At 35.7% G+C, this 24,428-nt stretch overlaps 3 protein-coding genes across 29 annotated transcripts in view; 2 read left to right on the top strand and 1 right to left on the bottom strand.

Moving 5' to 3' along the window:
* Positions 1 to 948: 948 nt before the first annotated feature.
* LOC127523711 (uncharacterized) overlaps positions 949 to 24,428 on the top strand; it is a 69,361-nt gene continuing 45,881 nt past the window's right edge. The window contains exons 1-5 of the mRNA XM_051914753.1: positions 949 to 1,327; positions 1,410 to 1,505; positions 1,695 to 1,830; positions 1,930 to 2,051; positions 2,144 to 2,422. Coding sequence (XP_051770713.1) covers positions 1,136 to 1,327; positions 1,410 to 1,505; positions 1,695 to 1,830; positions 1,930 to 2,051; positions 2,144 to 2,422 — 825 coding nt within the window. The 5' untranslated portion in view covers positions 949 to 1,135. The remainder of the gene's footprint in view (positions 1,328 to 1,409; positions 1,506 to 1,694; positions 1,831 to 1,929; positions 2,052 to 2,143; positions 2,423 to 24,428) is intronic.
* On the top strand, positions 2,607 to 10,159 carry si:dkey-32n7.7 (transmembrane protease serine 9). The gene is made up of 11 exons (XM_051914754.1): positions 2,607 to 2,678; positions 2,807 to 2,939; positions 3,061 to 3,185; positions 3,277 to 3,555; positions 3,669 to 3,761; positions 3,860 to 3,995; positions 4,148 to 4,174; positions 4,585 to 4,780; positions 5,266 to 5,534; positions 5,661 to 5,806; positions 8,873 to 10,159. The coding sequence occupies exons 1-11, from the start codon at positions 2,637 to 2,639 to the stop codon at positions 9,233 to 9,235; spliced, it is 1,809 nt and encodes a 602-aa protein (XP_051770714.1). The 5' UTR covers positions 2,607 to 2,636; the 3' UTR covers positions 9,236 to 10,159.
* Positions 11,182 to 24,428, bottom strand: part of LOC127523702 (integrin alpha-X-like) — a 113,593-nt gene continuing 100,346 nt past the window's right edge. For 7 of the 27 annotated variants that reach the window (XM_051914729.1, XM_051914710.1, XM_051914726.1 and 4 more), the window contains exons 11-30: positions 20,321 to 20,441; positions 20,101 to 20,234; positions 19,833 to 19,979; positions 19,530 to 19,730; positions 19,217 to 19,350; positions 18,990 to 19,126; positions 17,985 to 18,136; positions 16,402 to 16,533; positions 15,985 to 16,058; positions 15,712 to 15,853; positions 15,448 to 15,546; positions 15,300 to 15,379; positions 15,099 to 15,185; positions 13,232 to 13,310; positions 13,011 to 13,106; positions 12,837 to 12,917; positions 12,550 to 12,660; positions 12,235 to 12,348; positions 11,550 to 11,672; positions 11,182 to 11,461 (exon numbers count right to left, since the gene is read on the bottom strand). In XM_051914729.1, the coding sequence (XP_051770689.1) occupies positions 11,372 to 11,461; positions 11,550 to 11,672; positions 12,235 to 12,348; positions 12,550 to 12,660; positions 12,837 to 12,917; positions 13,011 to 13,106; positions 13,232 to 13,310; positions 15,099 to 15,185; positions 15,300 to 15,379; positions 15,448 to 15,546; positions 15,712 to 15,853; positions 15,985 to 16,058; positions 16,402 to 16,533; positions 17,985 to 18,136; positions 18,990 to 19,126; positions 19,217 to 19,350; positions 19,530 to 19,730; positions 19,833 to 19,979; positions 20,101 to 20,234; positions 20,321 to 20,441 (2,334 nt within the window). In that variant the 3' untranslated portion in view covers positions 11,182 to 11,371. Of the gene's footprint in view, positions 11,462 to 11,549; positions 11,673 to 12,234; positions 12,349 to 12,549; positions 12,661 to 12,836; positions 12,918 to 13,010; positions 13,107 to 13,231; positions 13,311 to 15,098; positions 15,186 to 15,299; positions 15,380 to 15,447; positions 15,547 to 15,711; positions 15,854 to 15,984; positions 16,059 to 16,401; positions 16,534 to 17,984; positions 18,137 to 18,989; positions 19,127 to 19,216; positions 19,351 to 19,529; positions 19,731 to 19,832; positions 19,980 to 20,100; positions 20,235 to 20,320; positions 20,442 to 21,978; positions 22,053 to 22,205; positions 22,357 to 22,466; positions 22,618 to 22,912; positions 23,059 to 23,157; positions 23,283 to 23,382; positions 23,498 to 24,428 lie in introns of all 27 variants that reach the window. The other 20 variants (XM_051914723.1, XM_051914725.1, XM_051914721.1 and 17 more) reach the window with 9 other exon arrangements.

The following is a 24,428-nucleotide window of genomic DNA, read 5'->3' as shown; positions in this document are numbered from 1 at the left end:
TCTGTAGATGGCATCGCCCCACTGTGGACAGACATTGACATTACACGCAAAGGAATCATCTCTTACAGACAAGTAACAGATGGTCATCTCTTGAATCGGGCCTCTAGAGACATAAACCAATATTACCCCAACCTGAACTTCTCTGCATCGTGGGTTTTCATTGCAACGTGGGATAAAGTACCGTACTATGGATTTCATAGGAGGACAGTAAGTCTCTTGTTAGTTAAATTGAACTATGACAGAAATTTGTGATAAGGAAACATTATCCCATGTTCTCTGTATTTATGTAGTAATTCCCTTTATCTTCCAGGAGTCGACCTTTCAAGTGGTTTTGGTGTCTGGCAAAAACATGTCATTCACACTCATGCATTATGGTCCGATTTCCCCGGCCATATATCCTATTAAGGTAAAGTAATTTGAAAAAGACACTGAAACTAAAATATATTATTTTCATCACTATATAATAACTGTTGATTTTAAATGAACTTTTCATCATGTTGTTATTGATTGACAGTCTGGATATGACACAAGTGAGTCAACTGATTTCTTTGAAATTCCTGTCTCTGACACCACAAACCTGCCATACACAAGCAATGTCAACGTCAAGGGTCGATGGGTATTTCGAACTGACACTACATCAGAACACAATGGTAAAGTAATTTAATAATTTAAAATACATGGTATTTATTGCATATCATGTTTAATTGTTGTTTATCATTCAAAATGTACAATAATTAATTGGTAAAATTGGTAAATTCTGTGCTGAAAAATAAACTTGTTTGCTTTCAGGACTGTTCTATCCATTTGGGAATGGGCACACACTTCAACAGTATTATGGATTTGGATTTTTTGAATTTCCGTATGGTCTTTATTTGCAAACACCATTTTCTTACTTCGGGCACACATACAACTATGTTTATGTGAGGACACTAATTAATACAACAATTTTATTTTAACAATTATTATTATTTTTTTTTTTTTTTTAGCAATTTTTACTTATACTAATCACTAAAACTATTTGTCTGTTTTATTATCTGATGTTTCAAACTCCTTTTAGGTTTACAAAAATGGATTTCTTACTTTTAATCGGCGATATTTTCCTTCAAGTCCACAAACTCTTCCAGCTTACACAAATATGGACATTGTTGCTCCACTATGGACAGATATTGACAACAGTGACTTTTACTTCCAAGAATTCAGTGGCGTCCGAGTACTACAGCGAGCTACAAATGATATACGTCAATATTTTCCTCAAACGAATTTTACTGCCGACTCAGTTTTTGTTTGTACTTGGGATAATGTGAGATATTATAACACTTCAGCAGAGGTAAGATTTGTTTTGTTATTTGTTTTCAGTTTTCTTGTGACAGTGTGATAATTTGATGTTGTCTGTTTTGTTTCCCCCCCAGAATTCCTCTTTTCAAGTACTGCTGATCTCAGGATCTGGTTTGTCATTTATTGTATTTAATTATGGCAATATTCCACAAACTGAGCATACTGCAGTGGTGAGAAACCTTTTCAAAGCCCTGTATTTTTTTATTTTCAAATTTAATAATTGCAATATTCTGGACTGTTCAAATGTATTTGTAGAGATACAATAGAATTGTTTTACAGTAATGAGAGATTTTTCTTTGTAGAATTAGCTGAATCTTATCCACAGACATGTAACAAACATATTTGTAATCATTATTTAGGCTGGATATGACACTATTGATTCAACCAGTTATTATACAATTCCTGTGTCTAACATCACTAACCTGACCCACTCCACAAATGTCAATGTTATGGGCCGTTGGGCTTTTCGTGTTGACACTTTGCCAACAAACATTGGTAATACTTTTTTTTTTCCCTTCTCCTGAACTTCATTAACGTTTAATTATTGTATATTCTGTACCAAGGCTATAGCATATGATGACCTGCTTTTTCCAGGTTTGTTTTATCCAACTGGCTCTTCGGTTTCTCAGAATCCCTGTCAAAGTAATGCAAGCTCATCAGCTCTTCACTTGCAGTATCCTTTCTTGTACTTTGGACGCAAATACCAGAACATATATGTGAGATGTTATGTTAAACACATTTCATTTAAAGTACATTGATGTATTACAAGTCATGTTGCTTCAGTTTAATCTTCAAATCTTCACTATAGGTCAACAATAATGGACATTTGACATTTGATGAACCATTTTATGAAAGACTGCCCAAGGCTTTCCCTGCCAACTCTACTAGAGACATTATAGCTCCACTCTGGGCAATGTTTGACTGTAGTGTCACTGGAAGAATCTCATACCGGTTAGTAACTCAAGGCCGTATTCTGGACCGGGCGAGAAATGATGTCCAACAGTATTTCCCTCAGTTTGGGTTCTCAGTACATACAGTCCTCATTGCTACTTGGGATAGAGTGCCCTACGTGAACAACTCTTTGACGGTGTGTAGATTGAATGGTTACGGTAATCTTCTTAAACCTAAGTTTAATTTTAAAAGGTTTGCATACATTTAGCATAGCTTTGTTAAATGAGTTTTGTTGTAGACAATTTAAAGCTGTGTTTTCTTATTGAAACTTTTTTTTTTAACCTGAATTTTCCTAGGAATCCTCCTTCCAAGTCGTTTTAGTCATTTGCAGGACTCTTTCCTTTGTCATAATGAACTACAGAAATATCTCCTCAACTGATCAAAGTTTTCAGGTTGGACAGAATAAGAATACTGTTACAAATGAAATCTCAGATAATAATAACAGGATCTTAAATAAATGTTTTTGGTGACTGGCCTATTAATTTTCTTTTATTATTATCATTATTATTTCTTTACTCAGGCTGGATATGACACAATAAACTCAAGTAATTATTTTTCAATTCCTGTGCCTGATGAAAATAAACTCTCCAACTCCAGCAATGTCAATGTGACGGGACGATGGGTATTCCGTGTTGATGGCGGGCCTGAGGAGGGTAATGTCACTGTTTAAAATAAAGAATATGACATGAAATATAACATGAAAGAAAAATGTAGGCATTATAAAATTTCCTCCTTCCTTTAAAACACTCATAATGATACTATTGGGAATATTAGGAATATTCTACCCATATGGAGATGTAGAGGATGAGAAAAACCCACAGTCGGATGATGGAAGTTCTCCACTGATCCCCTTGCTGCAGCCATTTGTGTACTTTGGCCGTGTATATGACAAAATATTTGTAAGAAGCATTTATTGATGGCAATCATTAATATATATTCCACATAGATGATGTCACTTGAAAATCCAGATAACATATTTTGGTCCTACAGGTGAATAATAATGGAGACCTGACCTTTGATGAGCCACTCTACCAATATTATCCCTATTATTTTCCTGCATACTCAACTAGAGACATCATCGCTCCACTGTGGACAGACATTTATAATAGTGGAGGAGGAACCATCTCTTCCCGACAAGTATCAGATGGTCCTCTCTTGAATCGGGCTTCAAGAGACATAAACCAATATTTTCCCAACTTGAACTTCTCTGCCTCGTGGGTTTTTATTGCTACATGGGATAAAGTACCGTATTATGGAAACAGTGAATCAGTAAGTTTTTCTTTCAATTAGCACACACATTTATTGCATAGTATTTTCATTTAACTGAACTTTGTCATATCCAATGTTGCTTGTATTAATGAGTAAATCCCTGTCTCTTCCAGGAGTCGACCTTCCAAGTGGTTTTGGTGTCTGGAAAAAACCTGTCATTTACACTCATGCATTATGATTACATTACCCCCACCTATGCTGTAGAGGTAAAGCAGTGTGGAAAATGTATAATAGTATATGATCTTTAGTAATGTGAAATGTTTTTGGATTTAATGAAGTTTTTCTTTGTTTTCTTCATTAACAGTCCGGCTATGACACAATTTACTCTACTAATTTCTTTTCAATTCCTGTTTCTGACATCACAAACCTGCTATACACAAGCAATGTCGACGTCATGGGTAGATGGGTATTTCGTGTCGACAATTCATCAGAAAGAAATGGTATATATGTGTGTTAATGAAATGTACCATCAGTTTCTAATTTTATAATTATTGTCTCAATATTGTCTCATTTGTTTGTTTCTTCAAATAGTGTGTGTAACGGAGTTGTAAGATATACTGTATGTAACATCTGTCACTGTTGTGTTTTGCAGGATTTTGTGACAGAACTAACCTTCAAGGTACAACAATTTAGTTTCTTGTTACGTAGTAAAATAATTGATACCACTGCTTTTGGTTGATAATCACTGTGCAAATAACCTAACTACAGCAGAATGTACATTCAATCTGGCACGTGTCCCTTCAGATTTTGAGGCAACTTTCAAAACAACAAATAATATTTTTACATTTAATAATTTTTTAAATGTCAACCTTATGTAAAAGTGTTATTTTTCTTGGCTGTCTTGACTACAGCAGACCGAGCTTATAGGAATTAATAATATTTATCAATATTTTATGTTGGTTTGAAAGGATTACTTTTTCATCATGCCTTTTTTTTTTTTTTTTTCTCTCGATAATTTGATAATGAGTTTCATGATGCCATCTGCAGCAATACTTGGGTAAAACAACATTGTGTCTTCTGTGTTTGCAGCCTCAGATAATCTTCCCAGCGCTCAGGTGTGTGGAAGAACCACATTTACCACCAGCAGCAGGATAGTAGGAGGTCAGAACGCTTCAGCTGGACGCTGGCCGTGGCAGGCTAGCCTTCTTCTGTACGGCAATCACTTCTGTGGAGGTTCTCTCATCAACAAAGAGTGGGTGCTGACTGCTGCCCATTGTGTTGAGGGGTAAACTCATTCAACTAAATACTTCAGCTTTCATAGATGGTTTGAGTAGATTACATTTTTCAATTGAGGAATTGATTTAACCCGGTATCATATGTGATGTGCACATTTCTAAGGCTTCTAAATTATCAACATGATCAAAACTTTGCCGAAAAATCTGTTCACAGAACACAATCTACTACATGCCTTGTAAAATGTCCACCTTCAAGTCATGGTTTACGTGTCTTTTTGCTGAATTTTTTACTGATTTTTATAAAGTAAACAAGAATAACTTTTAAATTGTTAATATTTCAAGATGAACACTGGACTGAAGCAGCTTAGGTTAACTTGATTATTCATACTTATTTTCTTTTCATGTTAAATTGTTCAATAAACTGTTCTATTGAAAAAAAAAATAGATTTTTCTTATTATTATTTCATGCGTCAGGCTTTACACATTTAACACTCTTCTTGACTACTTTCTCTGTCTATTTCTTTATCTTCCTCAGCTATCCCACCTTTTCTTTAATGGTGGTTTTGGGGCAACAGACCCAGGAAGGCTTCAACCCTAACGTAGTGTACAGAAATGTCAGGACAGTCATCAAACATCCCAGTTACAACTATCTTAAAAATGACAATGATATCGCTCTGCTCAAATTGAGCTCTCCTGTCACCTTCACTGATTACATCAGCCCCGTGTGTCTAGCAGCTGATGGCAGTGTGTTTAACAGCGGCACAGAGAGCTGGATCACTGGATGGGGAAACATTAATGAAGAAGGTGAGAATTCATTCCTGCTTCACTTAGTTACATTAAACTCAACAAGAAACACCTTTCACAATCCCATTTGAAACAAGATAGTTAGTGACAATGTAGAGTGAATAACTTCTCATGTCTTTCCTACAGTGTCCCTCCCGTCCCCTAATGTTCTACAGGAAGTGGAGGTTCCTGTAATTGGTAACAGACAGTGCAACTGCCTCTATGGAGTTGGAAATATAACAGACAACATGATCTGTGCTGGTCTACTGGAGGGAGGCAAGGACTCATGTCAGGTACACAAACCCTGTTAAAGTCACTTAGTCTCCCAAAACGTCTTGGTTGCTATTGTAACCTCCATTCCTCATGGAGGGAACGAGACGTTGTGTTGATGTAGTGACACTACGGGTACTTTGGGAACCCTAAACTCTGATACTTCATGAAAGGCCAATGAGAATTGGTGAGTGGAATTTGCATGCCACTCCCCCGGACATTCGGGTATAAAAGGTTTGTGCTGAGGATCCGAGAGAGTGTCACGACAATTTCAGCGGTTAGTTCAACATTGTGTCTATGTAGTGACAAGGGTCCCTATAAAAAACACCACAACCTGAGCTATGTTATGAGGTTGAAACTCAGGCCTAGCCGTAACCTTCCCAACACCTAGTAAGTTGCTGTAGTACCTCGTGCCACAAGGGTGTGGTAAGGATTGCACTTACGATGGGAATAGGTTGATTCAGCCGTATCTTGACTGTTTTATTTTGTTTGTTTTTTTAAATAAAAGATAAAACTAAGACCAGGGGCCTGATTTATAAACGTTGCACATCTAGAGTGTCTGTACAGTGCACACATATTTATGCCAAGTTTACAGTAGGTAGTCAACCAAAATGTCTATTACCACCTATTACGTTAAGGCTTCGGCGAGATTTTGTTCCGTCCTCTACGCGGTGTCAACTCACACTAGACGCATTTCAGAAGCGAAGTGGCTGGATTCGTGAGACCACGAGATTTGCCTGTCCGACATTGTTTCCCTTGATTTTTCGTGTTTTTAATGGCTAAATTGTTATATTTTGTCTGGTTTAATTGTGTTTATTGCTATGCCATACTTCATTTTGCTGTAGCCTACAGACGAAGTTAATACAATTAAAAGTCCAGTTATGGACGATAGACAAAGAAATTTCAAGTTGTTCAACTTCAAATCTCTTGTCGTCAATTTCTGGCCTCCTAGTGATGTGAAATATGAGCAGGCTTCTGAAACATGCCGCTGCGCAGCTGGTGTAAACACAAGCATTGACTAGAGTGACCGCGGATCAGCTCCGGTAGTCGTAACGCGCAGCAGACCTGTGCAGTGTAAATAAGGGGTGAGAGACCGTGGCGTCAAATACGACCCAGTCACATGTGGCACTCGTTCGTTAGATCAACACCAGGTGGCGCAAAGGGATGGTTTGCAACATTTCTCAGTAATGTTGGGGAATTAATTAAGATTTGTGTCTTCTGCTGTTCTAAAACACATTGATTTATGTTACACCAAAATGTTGTTTTTTGCTTACATTTTTATAGGCTATAAAATTACCACGCATCTCCATTTTACACTCAGCAACAACTATTATCCAACAGTATGACTGAATTTACATTTATGTAATATGTTTATGATGGATGGATGTGGATGGAAGCACTTAATTCCAATTGGAACAAACAAACAGTGATTTAAAGGTTTTGCATAAAAATGTTTAATCAATTAAAGTGTTCAATCCAAGCGTTTCATTTGGTTTTGTAAGTTTTATAATGTTTGAGCAGTGTGCTATGATTGTCAACCAATGGCATTATTACCAAAACATGAACTGCTGAGGAACGCATCAACGAATGCAATTGGAGCAGGGAATACAGAGCTCTTTTATTCGCAATCAACCATCTTGGCAAATATATTATTTATTTTAGTACACAATTTAATTTTAATTTAAAGGAATAGTTCACTTTCAAATAAAAATTTCCTGATAATTTACTCACCCCCATGTCATCCAAGATGTCCATGTCCTTCTTTCTTCAGTCCAAAAGAAATTAAGGTTTTTAATGAAAACATTCCAGGATTATTCTCCTTATAGTGGACTTCAATGGTCTCCAAATGGTTGAAGGTCAAAATTACAGTTTCAGTGCAGCTTCAAAGGGCTTTAAACGATACCAGACGAGGAATAAGCGTCTTATCTAGCGAAACGATCGGTCATTTTCGAAAAAAATCAAAATGTATATGCTTTATAGGCACAAATGATCGCATCACAAGTGCTTCCACCAGAACGCGATTCCATATTCTTCAAAAAGCTTACGCTGAATGTCCTACGCCTTCCCTATTCAACTTACGGAAAAAGTGTAACTGTCTGGCAGAAGCTCGATATTTTACTTAATAACTTGTTAAATATAGATATATTTTTTTACACAAACACATCGCTTCACTTCACACAGAATGCCTTTATTAAGCCCCTGGAGCCGTGTGGAGTACGTTTATGATGGATGGATGTGGGTGAAAGCACTTTATTCAGCTCATACTCGTTGATCTCGTTCACTGCCATTATAAAGCTCAGATGCGTCAGGATATTTATTAATATTTCTCAGGTTGTGTTCATCAGAAAGAAGAAAGTCATATACACCTAGGCTAGGATGGCTTGAGGGTGAGTAAAGCTTGGGGTAATTTTCATTTGAAAGAGAACTAATCCTTTAACAAGTGAAGTCTGAAGATTTCCAATTTAAGAGTATTTTTGTTTTTGTTGTTGTTGCAAGCATCATACCCAGTAATAATCAGGTTTAACAACCTTTAAAAAAAGGTTAAAGGTTAAAACCTTAAAAAAAAAAATGGGGGAAAAAACAAATATACTACTCCAAAAGTTTAACAGGTCTGTACAAAACCAGAACAAATGAGACAGAGATCTGACTGCCATATATTTGAATGATTTTGAAGTGTCTTATGCTGCATTTACCTAAGACTGCAGTTATTTGATTAAAAATGCAGTAAAAACAGTAATATTGTGAAATATTATTACAGTTCAAAATAACTTTTTCATTTGAATATATTTTAAAATGTATTTTATTACTGTGATGGCAAAGCTGAATTTTCAGCATTACTCCAGTCTTCAGTGTCACATGATGAATATGCTGATTTGCAAGAAACATTTTATTATTATCAATGTTAATAAAAGTTGATCTGCTTAATATTTTTGTGGAAACCATGATACATTTTTAAGGATACTTTGATGAATTGAAAGTTCAAAAGAACAAATCTATTTGAAATAGAAATAATTTATTTAATCTTACTTACCCAAACTCTTGAACAGCATGTCTCTTTCTACAATGATTGCATTGATTTGTATTTTCAGGGAGATTCAGGAGGTCCGATGGTGAGCAGGCAGAGCTCTGTATGGGTCCAGTCTGGTATCGTTAGCTTTGGGATTGGCTGTGCTCGACCTGAATATCCCGGTGTTTACACCAGAGTATCCCGCTATCAGGAATGGATCACCTCCTTCATGTGCAGCGATCCTCCAGGTTTTGTGCAGTTTACCTCCACTGGAGATGATTCTGACAACAGTTACACCTGTCCGGGTCTTCCTCCTCCTCTTCCTCTTTCCTCATCAATAAATACAGAACCTAAAATTCCATCTTCTGCAACATCTCTTCCACAAATGTTTTTGCTATTATATTTTCTTTTGCTTATAGCAATACTTTTCTTTTGTTGTATGTAAAGATACACTACTAAAGATAAATTCAAAAGTTTAGGGTCAGTAATCTTTTTTTCAAAGAAATAATTTTATTTAGCAAGAATGCATCAAAACTGACAGTAAAGACAGTTATAATGTTACAAAAAAAAATCTAATTAAAAAAAATGCTGTTCTTTACTTCTTTCTATTCATCAAAGAATGACTGCTGAAAATTCAGCTGTGCATCACAGGAATAAATTACATTTTAAAACATATTACAAAAGAAATCAGTTATTTTAAATTGTAATAATAAACAATGCTGCTGTTTTTACTGCATTTTTGATTAAATAAAAACGTTAAAAATAATATTGACCCCAAAATTTGAACTGTAGTGTACAAAAATAGACAACGATGTGATGCTAACATAAGTGGGGTTTGTGCTTAGTCAATTACACTGATGTAAAGAGTCTTGATCTTGCAATATTTAGTTGTTTTCTTGAATAATTTTACATAATTTTAATTATTCACTGACTTTTAAATAGTCCCGTCCCCCCCCCCATATCCTGCATTCTTTTTCTATACATTTGGAAATAATATTTTTACTGTTGAAATTACTATATAGGTGTATATAGGTATATAGGTGCATTTTGTGTTTCACAAATCACAAAAAAAATTTTACTGGATATTGATGTAGCAACATAATTTGTCACAATCAGTTGCGTAATCTGTTGATGTTTTATATGTCTTTACACCTTCTGATTTAACTTTTTTTCCAAAGGAAATAGTAAAAAGTACTTTCCGCATACAGTATGACTTCACATATGGACAGTAGGATCAATAGCATTTCAGCTGATTAAGTGTTTCTATTTTAAATAAATTATTGTTATCTTTATCTTCTGTCTATATCCTTTCATTGGGTGTAAATATTAAATACAATTTGTAATACATTTACAACACGTTTTAAAGGATATGTACAATAAAAAATATACAAAACACTTTTTAGACAATTTCATTGTGGTTGTGATGATATACTGCCTATAACTGGCATTATTTCTTTTCTTTTTTCTTTTTTTTTTTTAAATGAAAGGTGTGACTTGGATTTCTAACATTAAGATCTTAAGGAAGATCTCATAATGGAAATTTATTTATTCTTTTTTTTTTAAGTTATATTTTATGGGCTTTTTATGCCTTTATTCAGAGAGGACAGTAGAGAGCAGACAGGAAAGCATTGGGCAGAATCAGCAAAGGACTTCGAGACGGGAATTGAACTCGGGTCGCCGAGAATGCATTTACACCATATGTCGCCACATTAACCACTAGGCTATCGGCGTTGGAGAGACGTGTATTGGATGACATAGCCAGTCCATCGAAGTTGGTTCTGCATTATTGTAGTGGTGATGCTGGTCATGTTAGCTTCCTCTCAGCTGATCCTCAGAATCTTTCGTAAGGATCTTTGATGGTATTGCTCCATGGCTTTCAGGTGCCTGCTGTAGGTGGTCCATGACTCGGCACCATACAGCAGGGTGGGGAGGACAACAGCTCTGTAGACCAGGAGTTTTGTTTGGGCTGATAGGTCTCGGTCTTTGAAGACTCTTTTCCTGAGCCCGGTGTAGGCTCCACTGGCACAACTCGGGCGATGGTTAACCTCAGAGTCTTTACTGCATGTCGTCTGGCTTATAAATAAAGTTGCTGACTTGCACTGCCTTCACTTCTCATTTCAAATAGTTCTCCTCACACTTCCTGGGATGTTGATGTTACAATAACTGTTAAGTCTACTGAAAAGTGGAACCCCCCACCCCCCACCCCCAAAACCAGTTAAGCAGAAACCCGCTCGCAGTTGATTTCGTTATTATTAGGTAAATATTATACTGACTTTACCTTAACCCTAATTCTAATGAAATTATATGTGATTCAACAGACCAGTTTGGAAGCACACACTTCAGCTGTCAGTGACTGATTGTAGTTGTTTCTTCATTTAAAGCATCAGCGCATTTAACTGTACAGCAGGCCCTTTTATTTGATAAACACATTACAGAATTTGTTAATAAAAAAAGCTTATGATAATCATGCAAGCAGTATATCAATAATATTTGCATACATACACATACTATATTCTACACATTTGCATGTAAAGCCATATTTGATTCTTTAATATACCGCTATTGTGGTTGGTTGTTTTTGTTAACCTAACATTGCATTGATTGGCTCATCTTCAGCAATTTCTTCTGCGTTTTCTAGCAACTGCTTGTATTGGCTTTTAAAGAATCCAGCCTGAAAGGAAATGATAATTAAGGCATATGCATTATAACATTGAAGTTAGACAGCTGAAAATGGAAGGTTCAAAGTTGAACATACACACCTTATAGAGGGGTGCTGTGATGAGAGCCAGTAGCAGCAGTCCTCCTATCACCCCTCCACTCACCCCTCCAGTGATCACATTGGTCAGGTTCGCCTCCTCATACACCTCCACTTGAGTGTTAATCTACATACACACACATGAATACAATATAACCTCTGACAATCCACCTTCACATATAAGCATAATATCATTAACACCTGAAACATGCAAGGATTTTTCTAGATATGCATGGGTTGAAAAATGTAAGATCTAGTATATGTAAATTTACAGTGCATAACAATACAGGTTAAAACTTTATTTTTAATGTAGTTCCAAATGTAGGTTGGCGAGGAGCCTAAACATTCAGTCCTGTCAATCATCATTACGAGTCATCCCAGTGACAATATTCTTCCAGCATCCCCCCTCCTACCCATCTCCTCCTCTATTTCTCTTATTCTCCCTCTGCGCATTACTGTTATAGGGGGGTTTAACTCGGAGCTCGAGCCGAGCCTCAGGTTCGAGCCGACTTCGAGGACAGCAAGCCAAGTTTGTTTTACCATTAAGCATTCAGACTGAATGGCCAGGCGAACTTGTGAAATAAGTGTTTTCGGTTTAAATTTTATAAAATTTTATTTAAATCTTTTATATTATTTTTTTATTTTATTAAAATTTTATTTTTGGTTAATTTGTGAAGAAAATGCATTACCTGGAGAGATGGTTCAGTGTATTGAGAATCAGAGGAAAAGAAAATATATTTGCTCTCGTCATATTCCAGAGACGCTGAACTGACCAACTCAAACACAGCAGCTCTGAGTCCAGTCTAAAAGAGACACAGATCATGACAATAAGAAATGATCAAACAATTATGAATATATATATATATATATATATATATATATATATATATATCATATATATCATATATATATATATATCATATATATCATATATATATATATATATATATATATATATATATATATATGTTCTGTGATATGAATTTGCTTTAAAAGTCAGATACCTGCTCTATCCATCCAGAGCTCACGTTGCCAGATATATAATAGAGTTTCCTTTCATTCTTTATGAGAGTGATGTCACAGCTGAACACGGCACACACCGCCACAGAGCAGTTCTGACACACACACACACACACACACACACACACACACACACACACACACACACACACACACACACATAGACACAGACACACAGACAGAGCAATGTGGTCAATGCACAAAGAAGTTGAAACATGATATTTTATGGATTTGTTTTGGTTATATCAGGGAATGAAACTCAAACACTCACCACCACATGATCTTTTTTAATTACTTCCACAAAATCTGTTACAAACGGCCGCTCATCCCTCTGTTTCACACAGTCTGGGATCTAAAAAGCACAAACTCTAGTGTTTGGTTGTTTAATTTGACAAATGTGATCTACAGTAGATGGTCTTTTCCTAACGGATTCATATATACTTACCTGTAGGTTTTTGTCAGTCCAGATGAATTTATCTCCCAGAATCACTGGTACTCTGATGGAAACTTTGAATGTTAATTCTCTAAAGTCATTTTCAACCTGAAAGAGAGAAGGACATTAAAATACCATTTTTGCAATGAAAAGACACTGAAATTCAGGTTTCGATCTGATAATGTTTAATTAATGTTTATGTTCATTGAAGTGTGTGAATTTCATTCCAGTACCTTTAGGATCTGTTTGACTGGTCTATCAAGATCATTTTTCTGCGCAGTAAAATTAATATTGAGGCTTGAATCTTCATGTCTTATTTAAAATAAAGAGAAAAATGTATCAGACATTTTGGATTTCTTTACTGTGGGACAACCATTAATTCCTCAAGTTGTCTGATGAGATTGATCTGTTTGAACCGTTTACTCATCAACACAATGACATCTGGCTTTTAAGTGAAGTTGCTGACTTGCACTGCTTTCACTTCTCATTTCAAATAGTTCAAACATGAAGGAGCACAACTGTTTTCAACACTGACAATAAAAATAAGTGTTTCTTGAACAGCAAATCAGCATATTAGAATGATTTCTGAAGGATCATGTGACACTGAAGACTAGAGTAATGATGCTGAAAATTCAGCTTTGCATCAATAGAGAAATTTTTTTTTTTTTTTTTTTTTTTTTTTAAAGAATACAGCTGTGATCTCCACTCAAAAATCTTTAGGCTCTTTATTTCATATTTCTTTACATTATTCACAGGGGAACAAAACAGATGTTTCGGCTCACAGGCCGTCCTTAGTTGAATGCTCTAATCCCTCCACCGACTATTTAAACAATTACTTATTAATCTCATCCAAATTGAAGAATGTTACAAATCACTGACTTGATTGTGTTAAACAACAATTATCCCCACACAATGTGATCCTAGTAAATGCATCCACTAACAATTTACATGCAACACAAGACACAATACTCATGAAGTTCAAAATACAAAGCATGATTTCATATCTTACAAGATATGAGATGAGAGAGCGCAGTGTAAACGACTCTGTGGAATGTTTTTTTTTTTTATTAAATTGTAATATTTCACATTATAAAATGGTTAGTTCCTGTCCTTGATTCTGATTGGTCAATAGCTGTGTTTTATTCACGATAGAACACGTCTATGACCGCTTCACCCAACGGTTCTGTGTATCACTACACAACACCCTTAGCAACCACTCTTAGCAACGTATGTTCTCAATTGATATTGTTCATTGAAGCTTACTGTATTATGTAGAAGAGTGTTGTGAGAAAGAGATCGACTGAGCAACTTTATTACCTGCATTTAGATTTAGCATTTTCCTTCAGGTCAGTCCTATGTTCATAATAAAAAAATCTGTTTAAATGTCTGATGTATTATCTTGTCCTTTTAACAGTTAAGGGGTTTTCCCGTGACTGACAGCGCTAGTCAAAGCATTTGTCAGTTGCGTCTTGTTCCGTGTTCACAACAATTCAGTCTTTTCAAAATAAAAGTCTTCGCTACTGACTGACACACTCATAAAGACATTCTTTGCCGCCATCTAATGGCGTGATAACTTTTGAACTATTGCTGTTCACAGTCAGGGACAAATTTTTCCGGCGGAAGGAAGACTTTTAGAAAAAGTTTACTTCATGAAAGTTGCATTGATACATATTTCTGGCTTGAATATTTGTATTGTGTGGTAACCATTTTATAAAAGCAATAAGGTACTCGAGGCTAGTAGTGCTGTATCTTGAATAAGTCACGGCTGAAGTGGTTGCTAACAACGGCCTTCAGCCGTGACTTATTCACGATACAGCACAGCCTCTCGTACCTTATTGCTTACATATTACTGTTTTACTGTATTTTTGATTAAATAAATGCAGCCTTGAGCAGAAGAGACTTCTTTCGAAAACATTACAAAATCTTAATGATTCTTTTAAAGCAAAACCAACTGCAATTTATATATGAATTGCGGTTATTTTTGCTTTAGAACCCCAGAATTTTTACACTGAACATCAAGTGGAAATAATGTTTATTGTCAATTCTTGGTGCTGAAGCAAAACCAGTTGAGAATGACTGTTGAAAAACAAGAGCACTAACCTTATTAAGGCAATGTTAATGGCATATTTGACACCAATGCATTTCTGTCTGAATAACTGACTGGTTTGAGAGTGTTGGTCATTCCCACTGTAAGTGATGGAAGGTTTTGGTTAGCAGTAGCATTTTCAGTTATCAGTCATAGTTAAGCGATGTATTTGTACACTGAGTGCACTCAAACAGCTCACAGAAAATATATAATACCTGTTGATCTGAGCGGTGAATGCCACACTTTGATCAAAGGTGCTTTCTTTATCGATGCTGTATGTAATATAAAACACATCCTAGAAGTGGACACAGAGGAAACGATGAGTGCTTGAACAGAAAAACACAGTTGAAAAAGTGAGCTCACCTGAGCGTTGCCCTTGAGGATGGGTTTACTGATGTGGCAGGTGGTTTCTCCAAATGAACCTCTTTGCTCACTGTCCAGAGATTCACACTCCACTCTGCCCTGCTCATACAGAAAATCATGTGTAAATATTCATTCAATAATAAACTCATAGCAAATTCAATGGCAATAAACATTCCAGTTGCTTAAAAAACTGCCTTTCAGAAAAACTGTACTTGATTCGTGGACAAATTGTGAGTCTCTTTAATAAAATCATCCTGGTGTCACCTGTTTAGATGTGAATCTCCTGTAGGAAAGTCCAAAGGGGTATTTGAGGGTGAAGAGAGTGTTGTATGAGTTTTCTCCTCTGTTCTCTACAAACACTGTCACATTGATCTCCTGCATTATTCCAACCTCTATGTTTGTAGCCCTGGATCACAGAAACCAAAGAGAGATTCTCACAGTATAACAAGGATGAAAGTAATTGCTGCATCTCCATTCTTAAACTATTTGCTGATCTTTAATGTAATACAGAATAACTAATCACAAGTATTTGCTCACCCAGAGAAATTGAAATCCATCCTGAGGTCATCAACACAAATATCATCATGTCCACAGTTTATCTCAAAATCCAGCTGTGGAATGAGGTGAGATATTTAGATATACAGTACATTCTTAAATCATATATAACTGCATCACTGTATTACACTAGCCCCTGGTTTCTCAGACAAGGCTAGTCCCAGACTAAAATGCATGTTTGACCTGTTTTAACTGAACATGTAAAACATATAAAAATGAGCATAGTAAATGAGTTCTGAGTTAGATAAAAAACAACAATACATTAAAAAAAAAAAAAAAGAAAGTCAAGTCTAAGAAAGAAAGTCATACAATGCAGTAGACCTAAATGATGACAGAGGTTTCATTTTTAGTTTAGCTTTCCCTTTAATGTTACATCTGAATGATTCATACTTCTCTTACATTGTAGTCTGTGGTGGTCTTTATCTCTGGCAGCAGTATTGGCTTTATGTTTTGCAGTGTGGCAATTGGTAGACCCTCAAAAGTGAACATCAACTGATTGGACACTGGGTTCAGATCATCTTCTGAGAAAGCCTGAGTGGGCAAGAATAGATAAATGACAATAATTTACAGTAAAATCAGTATTTTCAGTTTGTATTGCCACCTTACTAGAAGGAACAAGATTTAATTAAAGCTGCAAGCAGCGATGAAAGGGCCCTCGCACCTGGGCCCACCGCCACCTGGTGGCCTTAGGAAAACAGTGAACAGTGGGTGGTATTCATTTAAGTGTATAAATAGAGGAAAACATATGGCAAAGTCATTTTGATGCACCACACTTTCTGCTGCCAACAAGTGCTGCTTTGACTATAACTGAATTTTGCCATGTAGATGCGTTCAGGTCAGGACTATTATCAAACAACATTGTATGCCTGAGTTACAGTAACTTCCTGTTTCGTGGCGTTCATCGCATACTTTAGCACTTAGCCAAGTGTTGCATGATTTAACGTGTTTCTAGCATGTTTGGTACTTCGTGGCATATTTAAATGTGTTTCTGAGAGTGAATTACAGTGTAAAGCATGCCGTTTCCTGTTGCCAGAAGGTGGCGCTATGACTAACTGAATATTGGCATATAGATGTCTTTAGGCCAGGACTCTTATCAAACATGTGAAGTTTGGGGCAGATCGGACATTGTATGCCTGACTTACAACAACTTCCTGTTTCATGGCAAAACATTGAACTTTGTCAGGCCGCCACAGACAAGCCCATCAGTGAAAACTCAAGATCTTCGCAATTTAACATCGCAAAGATCTTAAGATTAGACAGACCAAATATGATGTTGTTCTGGTTAAATCTCAATGAGGAGTTAATCACAGTGTAAAACATGACATTTCCTGTTGCCGAAACATTGAATTTTGTCAGGCCGCCACGGACACGCCCTTCAGTGAAAACTCTAGATCTTCGCAATTTAACATCGCAAAAGCCTTTAGATTAGACTGATGAAATATGATATTGATCTGATTAAAGCTCTAGGAGGAGTTTGTTAAAATTACAATGTCTGGAAATGGCAAAAGCTGCAAAAATTTTGCAGAGAAAATTCAAAATATCTCAATTCCTGTTGGGTTTTAAGATTTTGCACCCAGAGACTTTTTTGTAGGTGTTGTGCTGTTACATGTGTCTACCAAATTTCATAGCTGTACGCGAAACATAGCACAAAGGGAGCTTAATTGAAATTTTGTAGGTGGCGCTATCGAGCCATTTTGCCACACCCAATTCTGAAACCCATATCTGACATAAATTTTCACCACTTCTGATGCGTGTGCAAAGTTTCATGAGTTTTCGAGCATGTTTAAGCCCTCGCAAATGCAATTCATTTCGGAGAAGAAGAATAATTGACTGAGCAATTACAATAGGGTCCTCACACCATCGATGCTTGGGCCCTAAATATTCCCATTGAGATTTCATTCTTACAGCCAGAATAACTGACTCAGTTAATCAAAAGAGTGCGATAAGAAAAAAAGTATTGTCAAAAAGTGGTTCAGACTTACGTCTATAAAGAAACGATGACTTCTGCAAGTTTCTGCATTCAATCCAATGTTCAGCACATCACTGAGGAGCCGGTTTTTGGGTGAGAAGTTTGCTCGATATTTCTCTCGCTTGGCATCCAGCGTTATGGTGTAATTAATATTTGCAGATAGGTCTAGATAATGAACATAAAACAGTCTTACAGACATATAAAAAATAAATGGAAGACAATTTTTTACATTTCAAAAGTTTTATTTTTTCTTTAAGTGTAGTACTCTGTAAATCAAAGATAGAATATTTATATATTTCTAGCATATTTATATCAACATTGACATTCAAAAGTTTAAGAGCGGTAACTTTTTCAAGATTTAAATTATTGAAAGAAGTAAATTATGCTCACTAAGGCTGCATTTGTTTGATCAAAAATAACAGTAAATATTATTACAATTTAAAATTATTGTTTCATATTTAAATATATTTCATTTATATTTTAAATATAAAATGTAATTTGTTCTTGTGTCACATTGTCCTTCAGAAATCATTCTAAGATGCTGATTTGCTGCTCAAGAAACATTTCCTATTATTATCAATGTTAAAAAAAATGTTTTCATGTGGAATAAAAAAATACCTTACAACACATTTAACTGAATTTACATGAATTCTCTCTCAGAGAAAAAAAAGAAAAGCTTTTAAAGCTATAGTTTGTGTTACCAGCAACATTAAACAGTACTTGAAATATAAGGCTATTTTCAGACAGGTTTCCTGAACACTCCCCCTGGCTGCTATTGGTTGATCCAACAGACCCCTACCCCCAAACTAACGCTATTAGTTCAACCAATGCTGCTGAGTCGGTTGGTTGTGATTCTCAGAGAAAGGTTTTGATAGCACCACAGTGATAAAGACAGTAACCTTGTTTATAGTCGTCTCTGCAGTTTGATGACATTGGAGAAACTAGATACACATTGAAAAATGTACACACTTCAACATTTAACTACAACATAAAGGAATATTTCTAATTTTGGATAAACCTCTTATGCGGTGTCCGTATGGACGCATGGTGAAACACACTTTCATGGTGTTTTCCAGTGACTGGTCTGTTTCACTGGTTGGTATTTTGGTTGGGTTGTAAGTTACTTTGGTTTCCAAGAGCACGATGGGTCTGGACCTGAATGATCCACATATAACACATATGAATGATTATGGCTGAAACTGTGTATTTGTATATATTTTTAGTTCTTTATAGAAGAAAACAGACCTGAGAAGCAGAACTGCTCCCTTGGACCCAACAGCAATGTCAGGAAGGTTGTCTTGACTCTGGTCTAGAGAAGACTGACTCAATGAAATCCCAAAGAACCGCAAACCTGGTCGCACAGACGATCCAACAATCCTCTGTTTCATTCAAGAGGGAATGAAAGAGATAACAAAAATATTAGAATAATAGAGTCTATGAAGTGAGTCAGGGAAAAGTAATGCAAGAAAGGTGACACTCGAGGTTGAATAAATGATGACAGAATTAATTTTTATGTGAACTATCGCTTTAAACCGCCATCAACCCACATCTTTTTCACCTGTGAGTATTTTGGAATGATAACTCCATCTCTCCCATTGAAGATGTAGATGCTGCCCTGTCCATCCTCCTCTAAAGGAGCTCCAATCAGCACATCCATGAAACCATCACCATTCAGATCTGCTGGACTGGCCAGAGAAGAGCCAAACCGACCCCTCTGACCTGCCATGCCCACCAGTGTATCCGAAAAAATGAAGTTTGCCTATTAAGATAAAACAGAGAGACACAAATGTACATTTATTCAATCTTGATGAACTCTTTTTAAAAATGTTAGTCTTAATTGAATCTCCAAATAATCACTGACCCGATGTGTGAAGATGTAAACAAACACTATGCCCTCCCGGTCAGACTCCATGTATGTTGGTGCCGATACCAAAAGTAGGTCTGTATTGGAGTCACGGTTCAAATCCACCACACACACCTCAGCTCCAAAATATGAGCCAATCTGAGGCTGAGAAAAGAGGAAGGGAAGTAATATAGTTACAGTATGTATTTTGAGCTGACTTACTTTCACTCGCTTATACATTAATGTGTGAAGTCCTAGTATTTTACACAAATATGAGTGTTACAACCTTAGGAGGATCCAGCTGCTTTGGGTCCTCTCCACCAATTCTTGAAACAGTTACTTGTCCCTTATGCTCGTGTCTTGGTGCTCCCATTACTGCATACTTTGCTTCTGACATTGTTGCTATTGCCAAGGAATAACCTGTGAAGAAAATAGACTTGAAAATATTCTTCTTTTTTTTTTTGACTGGTTTATTTTGATTTACACAGTCAAAGAAGAGATCTCACCTAAATAACTGTCATGCTCACTTCCAGCTTGAAAGTCTGAATCTGAATCATTATTTGGTTTGTACAGCTGATATCCACCCTTCGACTGGAAAGCTCCCACTGCAGTCATTATCATATCTGTCTGAATGCAGATAATATTATAGGAATAAATAGAAATATTTAAGAAAGATATATTTCCAGATATGCTTACAAGCATGCGAAATCTGTGTTTTTCATTTAGTTGGAAGAGTAGTTAAACATGAGTCAAAACAGCAAACCTCGTGGATATCTATAGTTGCAAATAATGTAAATAATAATAATAATAATAACTTGATTCATTAATGCAAACACCTAGATTTGGCCTGATGCAAGTGCACTTCCAGGTTACTTTTTTCTTGCACATAAAACTTACGATTTCGAAGCAGCTTTACAAAGAATCTTACAATCTCACAAGATCTAGCAGTTAATTTGACCTGATGTAAGATTGTATTAATGATAACATTACGTGAATTGTTGTTCAATTAAATAGAAAACTGAAAATAAATGTCAACTTAAAAACTAAAATGACTATATATTATAGTGTATATATTATAGTGTAAAAAGCATGGATAGCATGCAAAGAAAATAATGCACACCCAAGGTGGTAATGTGGCCACGACGCGAAGCCTCCTCAGGTGTGCATTATTTTCTAAGAATTCAACGGCCCCGAGTCAATTATTCCACTTATACTACGGTTACCACACCTCAAGACACTGTTCCAATGTCGTATTTCAAGACATTTGTCAGGTTTTTGTAGTTAAAACACTCTTGTGTGTGGGACTAATTTCTTACGCATCTCATCCCAAGCCTCCGTTGCTAATTCCAAAACGTAATTTCAGAACTAGTAACGCAGGCTTGAGCCTTGATAGCAGAATACCATTGATACAGTTATTAACTCTCTTAAGAGGGAGAGAGAGAGAATAAGCAGCATATGTGAATTAGCCTACCTGAGTCTGTGCATCTCTAACGGCAGCAGTGTCTCTACTAATAGCGAAACTATAAGTTTATCTCAAGAACCGCACAGTTATTACCTCGCTGGTGAGTCATGTATCAAGTTGCTAAACTATTTTACTGATTAATTCACCAGAGTAGCGCTGACCAAATGTTTCTGTGCGAGCGTGTGCCCGTACTATACAGTAAGTGTGTATGTTTGAAAGAGAGAGAGAGCGTGAGAGAGTATGCACTTTCAGGACACAATAAAACGTATTTTGTGGCAAAAACCATGACAATAATTCGTCATTTTCATCGTATTGTTTACTATATTTATTTGCTTGGTCGGTGTCATTGTGGGTTTTGGTTCTTTTGCGGTTGTAGGCTGTAAGAAACTATTGAAATAACTGAAATCATTTGGCAAAGTGGTATGGAACTGCAATGCAGTCAAGACCTACTAGAACTACTTTAGCCATGCGCTTCCCTGAAAATAACTGCACACCTTAGAACGTTGGTCAACCAATCAGATTCGAGCATTCAACAGCCCCGTAGTATAAATTAAATTAAATAGAACAGTAAAGAGAGCAATTCAATGGCTTCTAATTCATTCAAGTAAAAGTATTTATAACCCACATATTTCATCTTTTTCATTTCCATACAATGTCTCTTTCATTAGTTTGGTGTGAAATAAGTTAAATACATAGAATTACATTTGATGTAAATGCTGCACTAAACCCGTCCTGTGCAAACTCCATTCGAGATGAATCTCCAGAGGTCTGGGTTCCTGTAGTAAAGAAGCAACAACACAGTTAACTATAAATTTAATATTATTTTAAATCAACCCAATGAACAAAGTAACTGTGCTTGCATGACAAATGTAATAATTGTAAAATGTAAACATTCTGTCTGTCATTTTTCATTCCCTCTGCAAACATACCTTCAATGGCAATAATGTTCTCTTTGAGTTTTTCACGAATGCTTTCCAGAGCGTCAAAATCAGTTACGTTGAACACATGATTATTGGAGGGTGAAGATGCAATAATTTCCAGCTCCCTTCTTGCTCTGTCACTATTAAAAGCATTGCCAACCTAAGAAAAAAAAAAAAAAAATCAATTTAGTTAACTAATATAGTTCAGTCTTTTTTTTTTTTTTTTTTCAACCTAGCAGAAACAAAATATAAATGTAAATCAAATCTTACCCCAATAGCATATCGTATTATATTTTTAGCTTGTGCTTGTTGAACAGCTGCAGTCAAATAACCTGGATCAGTTGATTCACCATCCGTGATAACAACGAAAATTTTACTGGCTGATGGTCTTGCACCTCCACTACTTACAAATAGCTCATTCCTATTGAAAAAGTAAATAGTACAAAATATTTAATGAACAATACAATTATGCTACTGTATAGGAGACACTGCTTGTCTTTGGAAACTTTTAAAAAAAAATCAAAAGACTTGTAGTAGTATGTGTATCCATTCATTCATGCATTTAATTCCGTATACTTTTTGCATGGTTGCTCCTATCAGTTTTTTTTTTTTTTTTTTCAATTCAACTTCACTCCAAGTCTTTCTGTCAGAAGTAATATTACTTTTAATACCATAGATAAAAGAAATCCAGTGAAATATCAGCAGACATGTCTTACACAAGTTTTCTTATAGCTCTTGCGGTGTAGGTCATTCCTCCCTGTTGAGATATCTGATTCACTGCATCTTGCCACCAGGTGGCGTTTTTGACTTGTTGAAAATTATAATGAATGACACATTCTGTAGAAAACTGTGCAATGGCAAACTGTAGACAGACAGATAGATTTAGTGCCTCATGCTATGAAAATTTGGGGTTAAAAAACATGCATAAGATAGATTATAATAAATGCATGGATTGTCATACCTGTGTATCATTGTCTATAAAACTTTTGATCATTTCAATAACAAAAGCCTTCGTCTTATTAAACTCCGAAGAATTTACACTTCCAGATCCATCCAGTAAAAAAGCAATTTGTGATATTGGGCATTCTGAAGTTGGAGATATTAATAATGGCATCATATTTTCATTTAATCTGAATAATCATGTCATACAGTATATACAGGGTTTGGTAGAATGCCATAAATGTACCTCTCAGAGTCTCTGGCACAGATCTGCTCACAACATTATCTGGACTGATTTCAAAGCACATGCCATTGTAAGTGGTTACTGCATCACAGTTCTTAGGTATGGTTGGACCACAAACCTGAGAGAAATTAAGATTTTATTTTCAACATGACAAACTCTGTGTCACAGGTGTTTGCAGGAATGCAGATGAAGATGATAAATAAAGTTTCAAAACACAAAGTTTAATAATAAATACACAAGGCAGGTGAATATGGAAGTTTATTAATGCCAAATGTTTTTGAAATAAAAAAAAGCTTGTTGAATTGCACTAATTGAAAAAAAAAAAAAAAAAAATGCATTGCATTAACCATGCTTGCACTTTAATGCATTGTATTTTTAGGGCTTGCATCTTTATGGGCTGAAATTCAACATGGACATATACTTAAGCTGTGAAAAATGCATCGGCAATCTACTGCTTTTCCTGCAGTTCCCGGATGTGTTGATATTACACTTTATTTTTACAGTGCCGTAGTTACATTGTAATTACTCAAATAAGTACTGAGTACTATTAATTAACTACATGTACTTACTATAGAGTTACAGTTAAGGTTAGGGTTTGGATTAGGGTTAGTTACTTGTAATTATGCATAATTTACTGTTATTACTATAGTAAGTACATGTAGTAACGTGTAACTACGTCACTGTAAAATAAAGTGTTACCGAATTTTCTGTCGAATGTGAACCATTGAATTTGTGGAAGCAAATTTGTAAAGCAAAATAAAATGGACTGAAAATTGCCTGTTGAATATTTTAGGTTGTATTTTTAAACAGACTGAATATGTTGGAAGTGAAATCTGAAAGGTGAATATGAATCTTCAAATTTTTAATAATAAAAATGTGTGTGAAATGTTTTGAATTGAAATATTCACAGCTTAAGTATACGACCATGTTAAATTTCAGCCCATAAAAAAATGCAAGCCCTAAAAATATAATGCATTAAAATGCAAGCACAATTAACACAATGCATTTTTTTTTTTTAAATGAGTGCAATTCAACAAGCTTTTTATTTA

Source organism: Ctenopharyngodon idella, chromosome 12, assembly GCF_019924925.1.
Source record: "Ctenopharyngodon idella isolate HZGC_01 chromosome 12, HZGC01, whole genome shotgun sequence".
Taxonomy (NCBI): Eukaryota; Metazoa; Chordata; class Actinopteri; order Cypriniformes; family Xenocyprididae; genus Ctenopharyngodon; species Ctenopharyngodon idella.
The sequence above is the reverse complement of the archived record's forward strand: the minus strand, read 5'-3'. Positions and strand labels throughout refer to the sequence as shown.

What these genes read in the sequence shown, in the direction of transcription:
- si:dkey-32n7.7 (XM_051914754.1), top strand. Translation starts at nt 2,637, where the DNA reads ATGAACTACAGAAATATCTCCTCAACTGATCAAAGTTTTCAG. An exon ending in TGACAGAACTAACCTTCAAG is followed by an intron (nt 4,175 to 4,584) that starts GTACAACAATTT and finishes CTGTGTTTGCAG; the next exon opens with CCTCAGATAATCTTCCCAGC. An exon ending in GGGAAACATTAATGAAGAAG is followed by an intron (nt 5,535 to 5,660) that starts GTGAGAATTCAT and finishes TCTTTCCTACAG; the next exon opens with TGTCCCTCCCGTCCCCTAAT.